Source organism: Channa argus, chromosome 6, assembly GCF_033026475.1.
Source record: "Channa argus isolate prfri chromosome 6, Channa argus male v1.0, whole genome shotgun sequence".
Taxonomy (NCBI): domain Eukaryota; kingdom Metazoa; phylum Chordata; class Actinopteri; order Anabantiformes; family Channidae; genus Channa; species Channa argus.
In genome coordinates, this window is record NC_090202.1 from 19,339,197 (window position 1) to 19,360,436 (window position 21,240).

Consider the following 21,240-nt stretch of genomic DNA (forward strand, 5'->3'; position numbering starts at 1 on the left):
TGAAAGGCTCACCACAGAGCAGTGAGTGTGTGCGTGTGTGTCTCTATGTGTGTCTCTATGTGTGTGTTCAGCTTCTTTACTACTACAGTAAGTCTCTCTGCTTTACTAGATAAATATAAAACATATATATATATATATATATGTTTTCTAGAGATTTATAACTTTGTTTGCTCATCTGAGTTACATTTTTTATTAAATCTGTAGTAACAAAAAGTGTGTGTCTGCATGTGTGTGCAAAGGTGACTCAGACTGTGTCTTCATCACTGAAGGAAAAACAAAAGCACAGCAACTTGTGACTCAGGCTGTCTCATCTATGCAGAGAAAGCCTTGAGCACAAAAAAGAAACAAACTGCTGAATAACAACAACAACAAAAAAGATGTTACTGTTTCTTTCTGCAGATGCATCATGAAGGTTATGCATTGACACACACAGACCCACATTTACAGGACGTTCACAGACTGTGGGAAAGGACTGGAATAATGGTTGTGTGGGTGTTATTAAGGGCGTGCTTGCTGATTCATAGATGGAGGCTGAAGGCTTATGGCATTTGCAACTTTGAATTCATGTGAGTTTTCTGCCACCTGACCAACACGAGTCCAATATTCACTCTCCTTTAGCTCTGTTTTAATGCAAATAAACCAAAAACTCAAAAATTACCAAAACCAACATTCCATTTGTGCATTTCTCAATACCGTTACTGTATGTAAGATTAACTCCCCAAAAAACGCCAGCGTGTTTCCTTTTGGTGAAAACAGAATGTAACCCAGCAACTGTGTGGCTTGTTTATATTTTTTAATGGCTTTTGTTTAACAATGAAGCTCTATGGTGCAGAAGATATCATTGTTATATTTGATTTTTTTTTTATTGGGGAAAAATAAATCACCAGCATTATCCTTAAGTATGTTTAGATCAGAAACATAATTGAAAAGAAAAAACAGAAACAAGAGAAGTAGCGGAGCTAAACAATTGGAGAGTTGAGGTGATATGTATGGCCACTAAACATTAAACAAAAAAAGAGAAAGAGAGGTAGGTCCTTGAGGCTCACTCCTTCTCATGTATTCTCTGCTGCTCTTTATTCTGCTCTGCTTTCAAAGAGCCACAGCTAGCTGTACACACTCTGTAGGAGGCCCCCCTGTAGCCGCCAGACATGACTCCTCAAGTACATGCGTGTATGTGTGTGTTTACTTGATCCTCCCCCACTAAGTACCTTCAGCAGGCAACCATGAGTCACATATGTCAGCTCTGAAACTGCTTACACAGGTCCAAGCTCTCAACTGCAGATGAGAATATAAATGAAAGAAGATGCTGCAAAGATGGATGTGTGTTTGAGAAATGACAGGACAAGGGCATCACAAAGCTTGAGGAGACATTTTTCTCTTCTTTTGTGATTCATTGTTTTTCATCTTAAGAAGAGGCCAAAAACATAGACAAACTACCTGTTTGCTATACTATACTGTGCTGTAAGACAAAATCTTGTCCTCCTTGCCCTTTCTGCCAAGTGAGTGATGAGGGTGAAGAAGAGGAAAGACTGAAAGGAGAATGAAACAAGAAGGCAGAAACAACCGAAACATGTCTTACCTTAGTTTTGTCATCCACTACCCTGAGACCATCAGCTGAGACCCACAATACTGCCTTTACTGTCTTTTTCCCACTCTGGAAAGACAAAAAAAACAAAGTAAGTAATTTATAAGTTCCAAGTTGAATAGTTAATGTGCTTCAAACATTTGCTCGTGTAACCAGATGTTCCTAAGCAGTTCTTGCAGGCCAACAAGACATTTGCATGAAAAGCCATTTTTATTATAATCCATGGTTATGTAAAGTGATCATTACATCTTCACAGCCAATGAGGTAGTGGTGGGTTAAGATTGAAGAGGCGGGCAGAGGTAAAAACTGTGCCAGCTGGCACGGAGAATCATTTCTCGAGAGGAGGGCACCAAGCAGAGCTAATAACACACTCAGCATGAGCCAGGCTAAAAATATGCAAGCTAAAAAAGCAACAACTCCATGTGTGTGGAAGCACGTGTGCTCATCTGTCTATTTGTGTGTGTGTGTGTGTGAGACAGTAAGGGGAAACAGAGAGACAGAGCACTGCAGGAAATGGCTTTTGAAACTCACAACAAAGTAACACGCACTCAATTTTTCCAAAGTTACATTGACAAGATGAGTGAGGGAGTGGGAAAACAGGTGAAGAAAGTGAGAAGAATGAAGGGAAACATGGAGAAGATGAGTGATGAGGAGGATAAAAAAAATTAACACTGGGTTGAAAGTTTTAAGCACTGTTACTGAAAGAAAGAAAAGGATGCTGTGGCAGAAAGATGATCATAAGGATGGAAGATAAGAAAGACAGAGAAAAGGAGACAAGAATTAATGCAATAAACCTTTCTTCTGTATGAAATAAAGTTTTAGATTGAGTTGGTGTATGTGGCTCTTTGACGCTGTCAAGTCTGTGTCACTGTGTTCACACGCTCTGTGTCCAAATCCAGCTTCCCAAAGGGACAAACTGTGTGTGTGTTTATGTTAGCCCAGATCTCCTTTTCTGCTCACTAGGGTCACTAGGATCAGACTGATAGAAAGACTGATGAGCAGACACACAGATACGGAATAAAAGCCACCAGGGAGAGTAATGTGGGAGATGAAAGCTGTAAAGAACAGAAAATAACAAGAAGGGAGAAGTAACTGTACCGCGTATTGAACGTGTGTGCATTTGTGTGTGTGGTCAATATTATGGTGCATGAGCTCTGTTGCAGTGGGTCTGTTATGAGCTACAGTGAAGTTTGTGGATCCTTAGGGTGAGTATTTGTAACTGCCTCTACACAGCAAAATGAACTACTAGTAGTGCGAACAGAGAGTGTGTGTGTGTGTGTGTGTGTGTGTGTGTGTGTGTGTGTGTGTGTGTGTGTGTGTGTGTGTGTGTGTGTAATACTTACAACTTTTAGCTTCTTCACTGCCTCCTCACATACGTGCATCCCTCTTGACTCCTCTACCTCTACCAAACCCAGGTACTGCAAAGGAAATAGGGCAGAAATATTAATATTCAAAGTGAATTAACTATGCATTGTTTATTCCACCATTTACAGTAACAGTACTCTTCATCTGCCAACAAAGCTAAACTGAGCTAAAATTATGTCAAATGGTAACTAAATGACAAAGTAGCCAAAGCTCTATTAGTTCCTATCAGTATTACTCTAAGTGCTATGAAATTGACAAGCAAGTACCGAATAAGCACTCGTCCTGGATTTACAGCTGCATGGTGCTGCTGATAATAAGGACAGAAGAGAGGGAGTAGCACTCGAGTAATTTATAGCCTCGCATCCACATTTGCTGCCTCTCCAGTGTTCTACTCGGTGCTGTGCTGCAAATCCACGGAGACTTAATTAATGCTCTAGTAGCTCTACTAGAGTCATAGTATGTCTGAGGCTTTACGACATAGTATAAGTTTGATGGGGGATTTGACCACTGGGGAGAAAACCTTTTAAAGTAATCGATATCCATTTCCACACTATCCACCATATTTGTCAGATTTGATGATCAATAATAATAATAATAAGAAGAAGAAGAAGAAAAGACATGGAGGCATCTGATAGAAGTGGAGATTGAGATTTTTTTCCTCAAAAACAAAACAAAACAAAACAAAAAAAATAAAACAAAACAATTTTTTTTGTTTTTTTTACAATTTTTTTTTGTTTTTTTAAGTTTTTAAAAATGTATAAATTTTCATTTTCTGATTAATTTATTTTCAATATCCTTTGTGGCTGATAAAAAAAATAAAAAAACATTAATTATTGTTATTAAATATTAATAGAAAAAACATTTCCAAAATAAAAATGAACTCTGAATGCTTCAGCCCTGAAAAGATTTTACAAGCAAAGCTGAACTGTTTTTGCTGAATAGGCTTTAATGTTTTTCGCTGAAAGCTGAGTGTAAGCTGAACTATTAAAAAAAATAGCTGAAAGTTTTGCTTTTCCTAAAATAGCTGAAACGTTTACTATAAAAATGTAATAAAAAAACAAAAGAAAAAGTAGAATTTATAAACTACAATGGCCATTTCAAAGCATCATGTTAAAGTTAAAATCTCAGTAGGCCAAAGTATGCAGAACCATTTACACCTTAGTGTGTGTCTGTGTGTTTGTGTCTGTGTATCCAATGTGTATCATTTGGGAGAAAAACTGTCAGGTAAAGTGTTTGGACACACCTCTGAAGCTGATCACATGACCTGATTCAGCTGTGTTTGCAAAATGTGCAAAATGTGAGTATTAGACAAAAAATTGTGAGACGGCTTCACTGAACACTGTCAGTCTTGCAATACAAAGTGGAATACAAGGCTGATAGCTTAAGTCTTGGGATTTGGTAAAAATCCCACAGAAATCCGAAGTCTAATAAAATTAATAATAATGATTAGGATAACATTGCTTCCAGCATTCACAATAGAGAATAATAATAATAATAATAATAATAATAATAATAATAATAATAATAATAATAATAATAATAATAATAATAATAATAACAATATGATTATGAATTGATCAATCAATATCCTACTATAATGTGGAAACTTTTGATTTTGTGTCAGTTTGCCTTCGTAAGTGAACTTCTTAAAAGGCCATTATTTTCCCAAACTTTCTAAAACTCATCTCTTGTTTTTTACCCACAGATACAGTTCAGCAGCTCTTGAGGAGACTTTAACAGTGCATGTGAATACATTGAGATTAGATCTGGAGTAAAAATGTAGAGTGGGCAGTGATGTAGTAACACTGTAGTAATTACTTCTTTTTTGGTAAAGCTCTGAGCTCCACTTTACTGTCCAGCTCTTTGCTAACTCTGTAGAGAAATATCATCAGAGCCACTTTCCATTAGTCTGCCTTTTCTTACTCACACAACTTCCTTTGTGCTTTGTCTTTCTCTCACTGCCTTCTGCTTTTCTTACTCTCCCCATTTCTCCATTCAGTCTGCAGCATTTGTCTCCTTACCTCTCCTATCCACTTTATATCTCTCTCTTTCTCTTTCATGTCATATCTCACAATTTCTCTCCGTCCCCTCTGTGTGCCTCCCATTCCTCACCTTGTCATTGCCTGTGGTCTCCGTAATCTGTAATACAACCTTGTTGTCATTCCCCCTTCTCTGTGCTCCATATCTTACTGTCATTGTCTGTACAGATTTTCAACAATCACCCATCTCTCAGCCATAGACATACATTACATGCACAAACTTTGTATCCCCATCAGTGGATGGGGAAATAATTAATGATTCTTGTGCCTTTACTATGTAGGGCATTCAGTAGACCTTCAGCCTTACCAATATAAATTTGAAATATAAATATAATTTATTTAGCATAAATAGCATAATATACATGGTCAGTGGTCAAGGTCTTGGTGTATACGTTTACAATGTATGTAATTCATATCAATTATGAGTTTATTCAATTACAGAGTAGTTTGACAATAAAATGTAACTTTTTTATTCCTCTAAAAACAAATGAGCTTTCTTGTGGTTGAAAAAACTGTTAAAAAAACTGAAATTTACTCTTACAGCCTGTGTTTTCTTGTAAGAGTTTGACAAGACACACTTTCATTCTTATTCACACAAAATTGCCCTGTGAATAAATGAGGTGCAGATGCATTTATTATCGCATTGCATTTTTATACATAAGCTGATATGTGATGCAATGAATGAAGAGTAGCAAACTTTCATTTGATCCTCTGTTGCCATTTAGTTCAGCTAGATAATATAACCTCATAGACTTTTTTATGACATTGCTTTTATATTGTGTTTTTTCTTTAATTGCTCCAGCCTAAGATTACGGGACTGAAAAATTAACAATTTCCACTGTAGATCCTTACCCGGACAGGGAAGTTACATTTGCCCTTGCGTACAGCCTCCTCATCAGCCTGCCACTGATGCGGTCTGCTGGCCTCTGGCACATACGTGGGCTTCTTCCTCCTCAGGCTCTGACGAAGCTTGTTCATCTCCGGGGTCACGTGCTCCCTATTGCTGAGGTCACAGAAAGGGACACTGGGTTAGTTGTGCGGTGAAAGGCCACAGATTAGGTCTGCAATTCACTCAAAAGATTTAAATAACATTGAAAAAGAAAGTGTCATCAGAACCGAGCCAATTTAACACACACACACACACACACACACACACACACACACACACACACACACACACACACACACACACAAACACACCATAAACAATGAAAACGTTGATATACTCAAATTGACAATAAGGCCCATAAAACTAATGTAATTAAATGTAACAGTGCCACACTATAATTTGAAAGAAATGCCATTTGAGAGCTTTGTTCAGACACTGTAGTTGTGTTTCATTATGAATGAAGTGAATTTCATTGATTAGCTTAAGCTCATTATTTAGCCATCATCCCCTACCTATAAGGCAGTCGGTACATTAGTATCATAAAAACTTCCTGTTATGATGCTGCATTGATTCTTAATTCAGACAGGTTGTATAAATCACACAGGTAGAATGTTAATGCTAATGAATACAAAGCATCTCTCCAAGCTTTCATCTCTCCAAGAAATATCAGGAACACTGAGTGAATACTGATCAACACACATGCACACACAGACACATATATACACACCAATTCTTCTGTGAACACATACAATTCTCTCTCTGCTGCTTAATTAGACCATTCAGCCCGCTGGCCTGTTTAGCGATGCTAATTTCCCAGCATAATGAAACATGACGCCATGAAAACATGACCTGCTTAAAAATGATAATTACTGTTTTCATTCCCCCACAGTCACATCCCCCCTCAGCAGATCTGGGGTACAATAAAAACATCTCTTCTCATGGCTATCCTCTGTACTTATCAAAATTAAATTAATGGCACCACCAGCTCCTTTCTTGTTTGGATCAAACATTTCAAATCTAACTTTGCTGTCCATCATTCAGTTTTCTTCTGTACTTGTACGTGTCAATAAGCTTACATTTCCTCTCTGCATGTTTTTTTTTTTTTATAATTAATACATTTTCACTGCACTGTGATCTGATAAGAGAAGCCCCAACAACCTTCTGTTACTAAACAATTTTAAATCCAACTAGTAAGCACAGCAAGGACCTCAGATATTGTGCAAAAACCTTAAATACAGCAAAATCAAAACAAACTGAAATAAAATAAAATCTGTAGAATGATAAAATGTTTATCTTGGTCTCTCACTATGTTTATTATTTCATATCTATTTGATCATTCTGAGTAATAGTATACTTTTATTGTCTTCTTACCTTCCAGTTGCTCCATAAATCACCATCTTGGCTTTTACAGGGTATGAAATCACACAAGCGTTAGACTAAAGAAAGAGGTAATGTCCGTTTCTAAAGCACTGATCTGTATACTGAAGAGAAGAAACCTTGTAACTGCTCCTCTACACACATCAGTCTTTACATGCAAATATATTTATACACACATACTCATCACTTCCCATAATCACTGCTATGTTACTGGTAAAGGGTGCCAAAGGCTGGTTAGCCGGAAGCCTGTGCAATGCACGTTCTCATGTGTCTCACACACATACTCAGATGTGTGTGTAATGCGACAGCTCAAGTGGCTTTACTCCTTCCTGGCATGTAAGGCATGCATCTTCTGCCAAGTGCAACTACACACACACACACACACACACACACACACACACGCCATTCTGCAGCTAGATTTGCACACATGTCGAGGCTTGTGCCAGTCAATTCTGGGCACAGTGCCAAATGGCTGGCACCAGCACCTCTGCAGCTGGTGCGAACGTGTCTATATGAAGGGGTGAATCCAAGCTGGTGCGTAATACCCCACGAAAGAGACAGAGGGGGAGTTATGTGGGCAGGGTAAGGGTAAAGAAAGTGACATTTAGTTGAAGACAGGATGCCCTGCAACTGCCCTTATGTGGTTTTTGGATAGCGGGAGAAGAGCAGAGGGAGGGAGAGGGGATCTGATGCCTGGCCGCAGGGTAAAAATGCCGTAAGGACGTGATGTGAGCAGCTAATCGAACAAGTGAAACATCATTACAAGAAATAATGGATTGAAGAAATGAGGTGGGAAAATGGGTGTTTTGACACTCAAAATTATTTTGTTCCCATCTATCAGTCAGGTGGTTCTAATAAAATAGAAATGTGTCAAGAAAAATTAATTACAAAATTAATATACTTTTGACAAACAAAAAAGTATGTATACTGTGTAAACTACAGACATTAGCATTAAACTAAACGTTTCTCCGTTCTTGTAAAGTGGCAACAGAGATTGCACAAATAAATATATAATTTCAATATTTTAGATATAACATAAATACTACATGTATGGCTGTGCAAGAAATGTCAAGAAAAACTATTATTGTAAGGTGACTGGAGGGAGAGCTCAGACCACTTCACTTATGAACACTTGGTGTATTGACAATATTGATCCATACTGAAAAAGTGAAAATGTATTTGAATTTATCAGAAATGTAAAAGCAAAATAATTTAGACCATTTGCTGAGGCACTCTAAAATATAGTGGTATGTCTTGTTGCTTTAATACAGAAATACTCCAAATATAAATATTTACAAATATAAAACTCCAAAATATGTTAACATTTAAAATGGGAGTATATATGCGTGGAAAGAGTTGAGCTCACCAGAGTGAATCCATGCACAGATACACGGACGACATAATAAGCACATGTATATTGGCGATATAACATAATATGACCAAGGATGTTAATAATGCTCCTCTTCCTAAGCAGAGTATGAAATGAAAAAGAAATCAGGTAGTACTGTAAATTCTCTTTGATGGAGTCTGTAGAAACACATTTGGGTGGAGACATTACCCAGCATGCAGCATGCAAAGGCCTTGCATAGTTGTGACCTCATTCCATACAACAAGAACCATCTGCAAGAGTACCAGAAAAACAGAACACAAAAAGGGGATGGGTGGGGGTGCAAAAACATCAAAATAAACCTATAAATCAATTATAAAAATTAAATCCCACAAAAGTCATAAGCACTTCAGTGTAGACTACACAAACAGGAGGCCTGGTGCCAGAAAACACATAGTTGTTCTCCGTCCAGTGTTTGAAGCCATCTGGAATGTTTTGTGCAGAAGACATGGCAAAAAAAAACATCCTTAAGCTGATATGCTGACATGCTGATTCTCAAGTTTGTTCACCCAAGTTGATCTCTCATCATATCAGTTTTCTACCTCAGTTCCCCATATTCTTCTTCTGCTCCACAGCTCTTCTCAGCTCTGTTGTTGTCCAACAACGGATGCAAAAGCAGGCCTTAAGCTAAATGTCTGCCGCTCTGGTGATGTGCGGAAATGGGTTTCATAGGGATGAATTTAGCATGAAAAGTTTGCTTACATCTGCAGACTAATAAAATGTGAACCTTTTGTTCCAGTTTGATAAGCTGGGATTTTAACTCACAGAGGGTTGGAACAACTGCCAATAAAGGAGTGGATGTGTTTGTTTTCTTTTAATATCACTAAAATTAGTTTATTGTCACCAGGAAGTGTCAGAAAGTTAAAATGCCATGTGCAGTGTGTGTTACCTCTATATTCACTTCACATAATCTGTGTTAGGACTGCAGGAACTCTTGTGTATCCAGCTGTGTTTTGTGCTTGCCAGATGTGAGTCTGATTGATATGTTTGGCACAGTCCATCTCTTTTACACACACCCTCAGACACAGAGTGTTCCTCCCTGATCCAGATGTTCAGTGTTCAACAGCAGCACGGAGATTTTGGCAAAATGGGACACACTCCTCCCTCGCACATCTTCTCAACCAGATGGGCATAAAACATACCTCATACAAAATGGGAGGTGGAGGGGCGGGGGAGTTTGGGAGCAAGGGGGTATAGCTGCCACACACACACACGCACACACACACAATGAGTCAATACGACTCTGCATTACAGTAAGCCATATCTATGTAATGCTCTGGGGAGACAAGAAGGGGATGTGGAGCAAGTGCGTGTGTGTATTACCAGGAAATTGTGTTGGCTTAGTAATCACTGAGCTGACCACTTTATATGGACACAGCGTTCCCCTCGCCATTTCCAAATAGTTCAGCTGAATTCAAGTTATGTCCGATTCAACCACAGATTTAAGAGTTTAATGTGTTTTCCAAAAACTTTTAGGGTGAATCAAAATAAATTTGAATTTATAGTGTAAGAAAAACTACAAAGGTCAGATTTACTATGTCTACACATTTTACAAATTGTTTTGGGATTGATGATACCAATATAAACACGGCACAAGACTTAAGAAACCATTTATGTAGATGTTATTCAAGTCAAGCAAGTTCAAGTAATCTGCATCAACAAATATTCCAGCAAAAAAAACACTGGCAAATCCATCAACATAGAGAGCTTTGTTCCAGACAGAAGCTACAGAGATATGGCAATATAACATTTTCATATTTAAGCTCTTTGTTATTGTCTTTGTCTTGGTGAACTCACACTGCTGTACATGCGGTACATCATTAGCTTTGTGGGCAATGAATAGAGTTGTAATGCCTTTTTCAGATGATGATCAGACGATTATCACCCAGCTCTGCAATTACACTCCACCGAATGGAACATTTTAACATCTTTCACCTCATTGTTTTGCTTGCTAGCTTGCAACTTTACAGTCACAATAGGCATTTGTCAAAAGAAGAAATGCTCTAATAAAATGATTTTATTTCCACATTGTTGCCTGTTACCTCAACTGGTAGAGCAGCAGGGTGGGATGCAGAAGTTAGCGGGATCAAATCCCAGCCTACCCACCAGGTGTGTCCCTGTTCTTAAAATTTTAATATTTAAGATTAAACCACCATTTACTTCTGGAGCTGGCAGAGAGACACACACAGTGCTAACTTAGAGGGAATATCGCACAGTGGGTGGCCACAAACATCACTAAATGAATGTCAACGTTGCTCTTTATCTGCAGGATGTGTAAATGTTTGCTAACAAGTTTGGCAAATTAACTTTATAACTTAATAACATGTCAGTGTTGTAATTAGAACTTGTTTCTACTGCCTTCATGTGGTCAAAAAGGTTTTAAGGTCATTTAGAATAGGTAAAAAAATGTCTTAAATGTCACTTTCCTGCTTTAGTTTGTCCCGTTCGTCCAGTATAAGTATGTGATACTATATTTAAAAGGGTTTTTACTTTGTAACCAGTGGGTTTGTTCAGTAGTTCAGTAGTAGTTAGTATAATTTGCTATCGCTCTTAAGACATTATTGTTGGGATTGTTTGACTATTTACTCTCTGGAGACAGGGCTGAAGAGGCACGCTATCTTAGCTTAATAGAAGTATTTAATAATAAATTGTCAAAATCTGTGATTGCATAACAAATAGAAAATATAAACACTAGATATTCTACCCATCCAGAGGCTGCTCTCAGTCATGGGTTTTTAACTCAACCACAAAGCAGTAGAAAATGACTGATGACTAATGACTTTTAACCACACACAAAAAAAACAAATAAAGGAAACAAAAAAAGTGTCTACCTTATGGGATCCTCCTATTTCTTTCTGTCTCATGCACGTGTTTCTCAGGTTCATATTTGATGGTTATCTTTTGCGGGCTGGGTTAATGTATCTAACATGGCAGCCTTACATGCTCAGGGTTTATATTTAATGTGATTTTTACTTATCTGGTTTAGTCCTTGCTCGGTTTCAAAAGGGACTACAGGAAGAGTGTTTATGTTGCTTATGTTGGAGTATGATTAGCACGGAGTGAACCTCCTCTTTGCATTTTGTGATAAATACTTTAAATATTGCTTTTTTTTAGCCACATTCAAAACAAACAATATGTGCATTTAAATTAACATGTACACACACAAAGCCACTCCTGCAATTATTTCAATGTAATACTAATCTCTGGGCAAAGTCAGTATTAAATCATTTAGTTAACTAAGTCAAAAACACATTAAGCACTGTGCTGATACACACATGCACTGGAAACTGACCTAGTTTCTTGGCCTTGCAGACTTTAACTGACACAAAGTGACCTGGATAGGGAGACTGACACTTACGACCATCCAAAAACTGCTTGTCTCTCTCTTCCTCTGCCTCACATACACAGAAAATGACAGGTGGTTTGTGTGTGCGTGCATGCATGATTAAAAAATAAAGGAGTGTGACGTAGCAGAGATAAACCAGGCCACTTGTGTTTAGACTGAAGCCTGACCCAGGACAGGATGGCCTTATTCATTGCAGTGGTTTATGAGGCTGTGTGAGAGTGTGTATCGGAGAGAGACAGAAAGACACATACGTACACATTGTACGTGTGTATGTGTGTGAATGCTAGGTGCTCCTGTAAGGTCAATGTTCCTTCCTGGCAATAAGAGTAATGTATGGACACACAGCAACTACTGCTACCATGCACATACTGTAACAGGCTACACAGTCACTCAATTGTTTATTTTTGTATCCAATTCGAAATCTCACCTCATCAGTATATTAACAATAGTTTTAGTAATGACCTTTTTAGGAAAGAGCTTGCTTGATTTCTTGTTGGCAATTGGGTGAAAAAAGATTGATCTTGATATATCTCATTTTTTACAGACTCAAAACTGGACTTCTTACAAATCACTGGATTAACACAAGGACATAAAATAGGAAAGTGGCTCAGAGCTTAAACATAGTATTATGTATGTTAAGCATAACAAAAAAAACAAAAACATGACTTCTTGTGTTTAAATTAACTTTTAAATATCAAGGACTGCACCAACCGACAAGAGCATGTCCACTTAGCACCCCAGTTATTACTGTAAAGTCCCAACGTTTGACAACATGCTCATTAAGTTATGTTAAAGTCTTTGTAAGATGTATTTTTTCTTATAAGCTGGTGTTTTCCCAAGTTGGGATGTATCCTAAAACATAACTATCAGACAGTAAGCCAAGTCAAGTCAAACAACACAATCCCACAACTTATAGACTAAGAACATACACAATTAACATACAACATATACCTTCTTCACTCATGGTATCAGCTACTATGAGTGAAGAACGAGGTCTCTAGCAACAGCCTTGATCATTCGAGAGCTGTGTATAGTATAACGTGTAGGTGGGGTTTGAAGCAGACTTTTCTGTATAAGGTGGCAAACACGATCACATTGCATCAGTAATGGTTGAGATTATAATGTGTATGAGCGTGTAAAGATTGATGTGCAGTGGCAGCTGAAGCAAAGCTGTGGGCTTTCACAGCCTGGTATCCACTGTGACTATTGTCTCTCAACCTCCCCTTCACACAGACATGTCATCTTGCTACATAACTAGATCCACTGTATAAAAAAGGGGGGAATGGGTTCAAACATTTCTCATTTCACTCAAAATTCAAGACCAATGCACAATCTATAGTTCTGATGCACTGCTCTTCACAATGTAGCAGCGTTCAATACTCATATGATATGTAAGAAGGACGATATGTACTTGAATGTCTTTCCATACTGTAAAATGCATTATACATTGCATCAATTCTGATGTAATGTATTCCAATTAGATTTCACAGTGTGTTTCCCGTACCGCTATTTTCTAAGGTTAACATAGATTAAATTTAACAGATACTCTCCCTTACCTTACTTTACTGTCAGCAAATATATATCAAGATCACACAGTTTCCCTATTTACAAAACTGAATTTATTTTGATTTTTATGGTCGAGAAATTACATGTCAATTCTCTCCGCATATAACGTCTGCAAATTTGACAGAAGTAAGCAACTACAATACAACTACAATAAAATTTAAATTCTAACTGTACTGAAAAAAAACTTGTGATTAATAGTTTATAGTTTTTTTTTTAAGGTATTCTGCTTTCCCGTGTTGGTCATACTAGTTATGTTCTATTATAAGCCTCCCATGAGCTATGGTTTCTCCTCATAGCTGAGGAGAATAATATAGATTAATTAGATGAAAGAAGAAAAAGTGTGTGTGTGTGTGTGTCTGTGTCCGTGTGTCTGTGTGTGTGTGTGTGTGCACGCGTCTGTCCCAGTGTCAACATTCTTAAAAAACTACTTGACATGGACACACAGACCCACACAGAACCACACAGACCCACCCACCCACCCACCCACACACAGTCTGTCCTTCTTCTGACCCTCTAATGCAATATGATATGTCAGGGGAGGTTCTGGGCAGGGTGAAGCAGCACAGAAAGCTTTCCTAATACAATTAGTCACTGTGTGTTGGAGTTTGTATGTGTCAGCGTGTGGGCTGGTGGTGGTCATCTTGCATAATAAGATTGAATGGTCCTCTGTGACTGTGCAGTGTGGCATGGGAATTTGGTGCATTATCACAGTAACAGGTGAATGGAACGTGAGACAGATGTTTTCATCGTCATGATAACCGATAACCAGACGAAAAGGTGACCCACCACGGTGATCCAGCGTCAGCACTATTACAGACACTTCTGTGAGACACTTGTGGTCAAAGAAGGAGGAGATAGAATATAAAGTTCATGATATGGGAAAGATGTAGAGTATGTGCATATTCGGTAAATGCAGCTCAGTCCAATTTGGAGCCATCTAGGCCGTTTAAAAAAAACAATTATTCTAGGAGCTGTAAAATGAGGAGCTTAGAGGAAATTTGAAAACGATATTTATCTGTTTTAGCAGTTGTAGTTTCATCGAGCTTTTCTTATTATTAGTGTAGCTGTGATTGATCATTATAATTTTGTACTTTCCAAAGGAATTGCTGAAATCTGGGAACATGAGGTTGACAGTGCATAAAACACAAGCAGTCAGAGAAAGTTAAACTAAAGTAGTGTAAAAGTTATACTGGGATGGATGTGATGGGTTAAATTTTACTTATCAACTTGCCAGTTCATGTTTCATACCTCTGCATTTTATAGTTACACGCAAATATGTTTGGGGTCCATGTACAGCTCTGCTGATTTGCTATTTCATAGCATTTACGCTGCGTAAAGACGTAACGTAAGAGACTGACAGAACTGTGATTGGTTAACAGGGGATACTTGTGGTTATTCTTACAACTTTCTGATGTTGGAATTGTTTGAGTGAACATATGAAGGCTGCTTACTGTGGTCACTGCTCTATTACAGAAATAATGGAAAAACTAACTGATTAGCTACAACATTAACAAAAACCTGGTGGTTTTAATATAAAAGTAATATGTAATGTAATGTATATAATGTAAAATTCTATGTTTTTATAAATATTAAATATAAATGCTGATGAATTTGTAGGGGTAAAACACCTTACAGCATATAAAGTTTTAAAATCAGTGAACCCTGACCCTTTTTATTTTTGTTTGCCATCAGTACCATAATCAGTACTGTTTAAAATATCTTGCTTTCTTAGTCGAGTACTTTATACTTGAAGTAAAATGTAGATTATCTGCTTAGTACTTTTACTCGAGTGAAAGATCTAAAGTGGAAGTTTTTTAGGCCAATACTTGAGTTTGTATTGAGTGTGTGTACTTCCACCACCTCTACACACGATGACCCTCGTTCTCCACGAATTTTGCAGCTGATTCATGTGCATCAATATTTGTCTAGTGCAGTAGCAGCATTAGTAGAAAAAATACAATACAACTACAAATACATACAACTGTTTGCTATAAATAATTTCATGTTTGGCCAACTTGGGGTTTAGTCAGAAACCACCTGACTACCTGCGATTTCTGCCCTGGGTTTTGAGCAATGTTGCAGATTTCTGTGTTACCAGTAATCAAAATGATGAGCAGAATTAAATTACTGCCAATAAAAAGTATAAAAGAAGGACCAAGTTGGTACAGACAAACGGAAGCTTTTATCAGATAATTTGTTCTTACTCTGAAGTAAGTTAAAGTATAAAGGTGTATAAAAAAAAATAGACTATAACGTTGAGACCTTCTAGTCAAACTGTTAAGCAGTAGATAAACTAGACATGTTAAGCTCTAAAAAATGTGATAAATGGTAAATGTGAATCACTGCCACTTATACACTCCCACACACACACGAACACCAAATAACAATGAGATCAGCTGAATTCAATACATGCCTTTATCTCCCCTAAAATTACAACAAGAAAGCTACTGTATGCAATAGAGTAAAAAACAGAGAAACAGGTAGTGGCTGACTGAGGAGGTCAGTCGGGAGGCTAAGAAAACATCCTGCAATTAAAATCATCTCCTTCCCCAGTTGTTTTCTGCAAATATGATTTACTGGGAAACATCACATTACATCTTGTTAGCTTTGCAGTTGCGAGTTACGCATGTGCTCAAACACAAAACAAACACATTCCCACATACATATATACACACACACGTGCACTGTCACCTCACCACCGGGAGACACACACACGCACACACAGCTCCCACACCTATTATCCTCTTCCTCCAGGCTTATCATGGTGCTGTATCACAGCTTTTTCAATTCCCACCCACCCAAGTTAAGCCTGGAGAAGATTGTCTAGATTGTGCATGTGTGTGTTTCTGCAGTGTGACTTTCCTCCTCTCTATTTTTGTAAGCAAAGGTGTTTGTGTCCTGGAGTGCATACATTAAGATGCATGCATGCATCTTAATGCATGCATGCACAAAAGCCCATCTATGCTTGAATGTGATCGTACCAGTGTGTACTTGCTTGTCAGAGTATGTGTGCATGTGTGTGTGTCTGTGTAGGTGTGTGTGTCTGAATAAGTTCCAAGATACCAAAGAGCGGCAGATTAACATAACAATATCCAAATCCCCCTCTGTCCTTGGAACAGCAGGCAAAGAGGGTACAGACCATGCTAGCAATATGCGTATTTGTGTTTGCACGTGTGCCCTGTGCATTCATATCTGCATTGCATGTATCTGTGTCAAAGCACGCCTGGGCCTGCCAGCATGTGCCTGTAACTGTGACAGGAGAAATGTGTGTGAAGTGTGTGCACGAGGAAGCTGATCTAAGCACAGTGCAGTCAGGCATAAAGTGGAACAGTCTAGTCGATGCAAACCGATATCACACTGTCGTGTTGTGTTCTCACTTTTTTACTCCCTCATAATTAGTCCAGAACAGAACCACAGACCAGTTTATCATCTGTACTTCCACATTTCTGATATAGGAGCAAAGTGTGTTGTATCTTTAGCACCAGAGACGATACTCTAGAATAACTTGGGTGTCTTGTAGACAGAATGGCAATTTATACCCAAGGTCCAATGTGCCATATTTACTGTTGCAACTTTTTTGTTTGTTTGTTTTGTATTTTTTAACAGTAAACATAATAAAATGTATCAAATTAAGCACATATGGAAGACTTGGAACTTGACTAGCCTGTGCCAAGTTTACATCAGCCAACTCAAAAATACAAACTATGTCTCATCTACCACACCCCTTGAGCTTGAATTTTGCAGAATTCACGTAAGACTCTTGCGTCAGGAAAAAATGCCAAGTGACATGATGTGGCTCTGCAGCCTGCATTCATACATGCTTAACTCCCACAGTCGAACAACGGGAAAATAAAGCTTGATATTTCATTTTTAGTTTTGTATTTCATCACCTTTCTCCTTTTAGCCCAATTATGCCGGTTTTCTACTATTCTTCTCGATGTCTCATACCTCTTTCAAACTAGTATTATTATAGTTGCTAGTTTTATCTTTTAATTCCTCTGCTCAAAAGGGGAGGAAATTTGTTTTCTCTCCACAATAAATCCACTTCAACTTAAAGTTTTACTCATATTGCATCTTTTCCCTAATCATATTTTCACCTTCACCTTTTCAAATGCTCTCTTCTTCTCTTTCTGTTCTTTTCAAACTTTCACACCCCTCCTCTCATTTTCTTTCTCCTGTTGAGTGTCCTCATTTCACTCATTTGTCCACACACCATTTTCACACTTTGCCTTGTACTTGTTCTTTTTATTCCCTCAACACACATGAGGGTTGCTGTCCATTTTGATTACCTAACCATAAGAGCAGACAAAGAAAAGAGTGTTGAATTCGAGGGGGGGACTTTAAGCAAACCAGTTCTTCTCTTCAGCTTGACAAGGCTTAGCAACACATGTTCTCCTGTTTAAAAACGTCAAGTCACAAACAAATGCACAGCCACACACACACACACACACACACACACACACACACACACACACACAAATATGCGCACACAAAAACATGCAGGCACAAAAGCCATGGGAGAAAAAATGTTGGGTGTTTGTATCAATTTAGCAAGTTTAATCTCTTCCATATGGGCATGCCGGCTAATGCATCTGCTAAGGCTATTAGCTGCTATGAGCCCTGTGGATTCAGGCTAGACCTATTATCAGTTTGGAAGTGACTGAAAATACCACTGTAGCCAATAACATAACTGCAACAACAAACCTTTGCTATCACCATCACAAAAACAACAGATTTCTTGTTGACCTCCATATAGATCACAGATTCCTGTCTTGTTAAAACAGGGTCAACTTGATAGACAGAAAAATAGGTGAGGCTGGAAAAACAGCCCAAGGTGCCGTTTGCTATGGTAAAAGTCAACCTAGTTTAAAACAAACATATTCTCAGGTGCATAATCACACATGGACACGATTAACATATGCACAGATGATCATGAATTAATATGCAAGCATGTTTTGGAATTTACCTCTTATTTCCTAAACAAAAACATACAAGTTCACACCCTTTCCTCCGTATTTGACTCACCTGAGTTCGATGGCCTCCCCCATCTCAGCACACAGGCTCATCTCACACGGGAACAACAACAGATGAGAGAAAATGCAGGAGATGAACAGCTGAGAGAAAAAACTCCCTTTAGACTAGCGGCCACAGAAATAACAACAGCACGAGAAAAAGATGAGAGGAGGAGAGAAGCAAAGAAGCATGTGATGATATTGTGCTCAGAGTGAGGGACAGCGAGGAGAGTGAGCGCGCGAGAGAGAACCACACCTCCTCTTAAGGGATTAACTTGGAAAAAAGGAGTACTGACACATTCACAAATGCACACAGCGATGCACCCAAACACAATCAAACTGCCCACGACCAAGCACGGATGAGCATCTGGTATGCAGATACACACAAACAAATACTATACATGAACACGTATACGCTCACAACGACTCTAAAAATAAAATCGAATCCAGGCTTGATGCTCCAAATTCTTTAAGTGAGGAAAGAAGGGAGAGGGAGGATAAAAAGAGAGAGTCACAGAGAGAAAGAGGAAAGGGGAGGAGTGATTAAGCAAGTCATGGCGGGTGGTGACACAGTTTTCTGTACTCTCCATCTGCTATGGGTGCACTGGTCAAGAGTGCAGTGGGGGAGAGGCCGAGAACTCGGGCTGGAATCTGGGGACAGACACTGTAGCTGGAACTGGGGAATAGGGCCAAAGCTGGAGGCTGTGGTTGAAGTGGTGACTGGAAATCAGCCAGATAGTCTGTTTCCACTGGGCCGTTACTGGACATGAGGCAGTGTGCTGCTTCCCAGTACTGGATGCTGAAGGGCAAACCACAGAAATACAGCAGGCAGAGTTCCCAACAGAGGATTTAACACTGCCTTTACTCCCTTTTTCAAACTGATGAAGTTTGCAGACCTGCTTGTAGGCGCATTACATGTTTTGGGTTTGCACTCATTTCTGATGCAGATTGGGGGGGGGGGGGATTAGAGAAATCTCTATATATATTTAATCTCATGTCGATTCATATGAGATGTTGAGGGGAAAACTGGTCTGCTATGAGATTCATTTTTGAGCTACAGTTCTAGTAAATCTGGTTTAAAAGTTTCTTCACGTGAGTTGGCAGTTTCAGGACTTCTTCTGCAACACAATGCGTTATATCTACTATTGTGAATGATTACTTTGTCACATTTAAAACACAGTTCTAAATTTAAATATGCAATAGCCTAAGATGGTCTTCGTCTCATCTTAGGTCCCTAAAGCTACACACACCTTCCAAAACAATCACACACAATTTTGTAGCAAGGGGTTTTTTCAGTGTTAATGTCTGGTAACACTGGGTATAAAATTATCAAGGCCAGATGACTGTTGGGACATCCAAGTGTGTTTAGGTTGAGGGCCACCTATTTGGGGCTTAGAGAAAAGAATCACTGAGAGATCATCATCATCGAGAGAAAAGGAGAGAGATAAAAAAAAAAAAAAATTAAATCACTTGCTTGCAGTTGAAGATTGGTCATTTCTAAGCCCACCAGCCCAGAGCAAGATAAAACTACTGTGCATCTTGTTAACATTTTTCACTGAAACGCATATGTAGTTCAAGAATATGACCCTCACATATTGTACAATAGTCTGCAAAGTTGTCCCCAACATCTATGAACGACAGGTCACTCACAAGTGATGGGTCTCCTCTAAATATAATGAATGAAGTTTTGTACATAGAGCTAAAATACAATAACCACTGTCCTCACCTATACCAGCTGTTTACTTTGCACAATGATAAAAATAAATGTGAAGTGGTTACTCAGGATGTCTTTGAGACACCCTTGATGTCCCTCTAACGGTGTGATCTTTAAGTGAATATAAATATAATATTTATACAGAAAAGGGATTAGAAATGATGCTGAACCCAGTGGAACAATAACTGAGTGTGTGTGTGGGTGTGTATACAGTTGTCTGTTAATACCATCTCTCTCTTCTCACATATTCCTAACCTTCCATTTCATCCCCTAAGCTGTTTACCCACTAACATCAAGAGCCAGAGATCAACAATGGATGAGACCCGAGATGGATCAAAACTTCCTTGTTGTGCTCTGGCATTGTTTGCTTCTCTGTTAGAGAAACAGCACTCTGGCTGTTCACAGCTTACTGGTGATGTACAACACCAGCTCTTTATTCTTATTGCGAGTTATTTCAGAGGTGACATTAAATACTGACAAGCCTAATATCATTACTATACAAGAAGACTTCAACGTCCCCATGGGGAAACTTGACTTAGTGTTCATCGTGCAAGGCTTGTACTAATTACAGAACACCATATGAATAAATATTTACGCCAAACAAATGTTATGTGTGCATAAACCTATGCAACTAATGCAAAGATATAAACAATCTGATCTAATCCCAAATATATGTAAAAATACAAGACACACCGCTAAACTGCTTCGTCCTTAACAAAAACACCTCGTTGTGTAAATATGTCAACAAAAACAGCATTGTGCAGTCTACATTGGAAACCTGGGCAATTAGAAAGAAACATTAAATTGAAGAGATTATGAAGTAACGAGTGATTTTCTATTGTTGAACGCTGCATAGCAACAGCAGCTATGACATTTACAACAGATAAAACCCCACATAAATGTCACGGTGAAATGAATGTTGCCACTCTATTGTTCTGTAAATCCAATGTCTGGACTGTG

At 38.4% G+C, this 21,240-nt stretch overlaps 1 protein-coding gene across 10 annotated transcripts in view; it reads right to left on the bottom strand.

Moving 5' to 3' along the window:
• numbl (NUMB like endocytic adaptor protein) overlaps window positions 1-21,240 on the bottom strand; it is a 50,942-nt gene that overhangs the window by 9,844 nt on the left and 19,858 nt on the right. For 8 of the 10 annotated variants that reach the window (XM_067507406.1, XM_067507404.1, XM_067507405.1 and 5 more), the window contains 3 exons: window positions 5,842-5,992; window positions 2,929-3,003; window positions 1,580-1,654 (listed from right to left, as the gene is read on the bottom strand). In XM_067507406.1, the coding sequence (XP_067363507.1) occupies window positions 1,580-1,654; window positions 2,929-3,003; window positions 5,842-5,992 (301 nt within the window). Of the gene's footprint in view, window positions 1-1,579; window positions 1,655-2,928; window positions 3,004-5,841; window positions 5,993-7,249; window positions 8,287-18,579; window positions 19,019-21,240 lie in introns of those variants that run through there. The other 2 variants (XM_067507409.1, XM_067507410.1) reach the window with 2 other exon arrangements.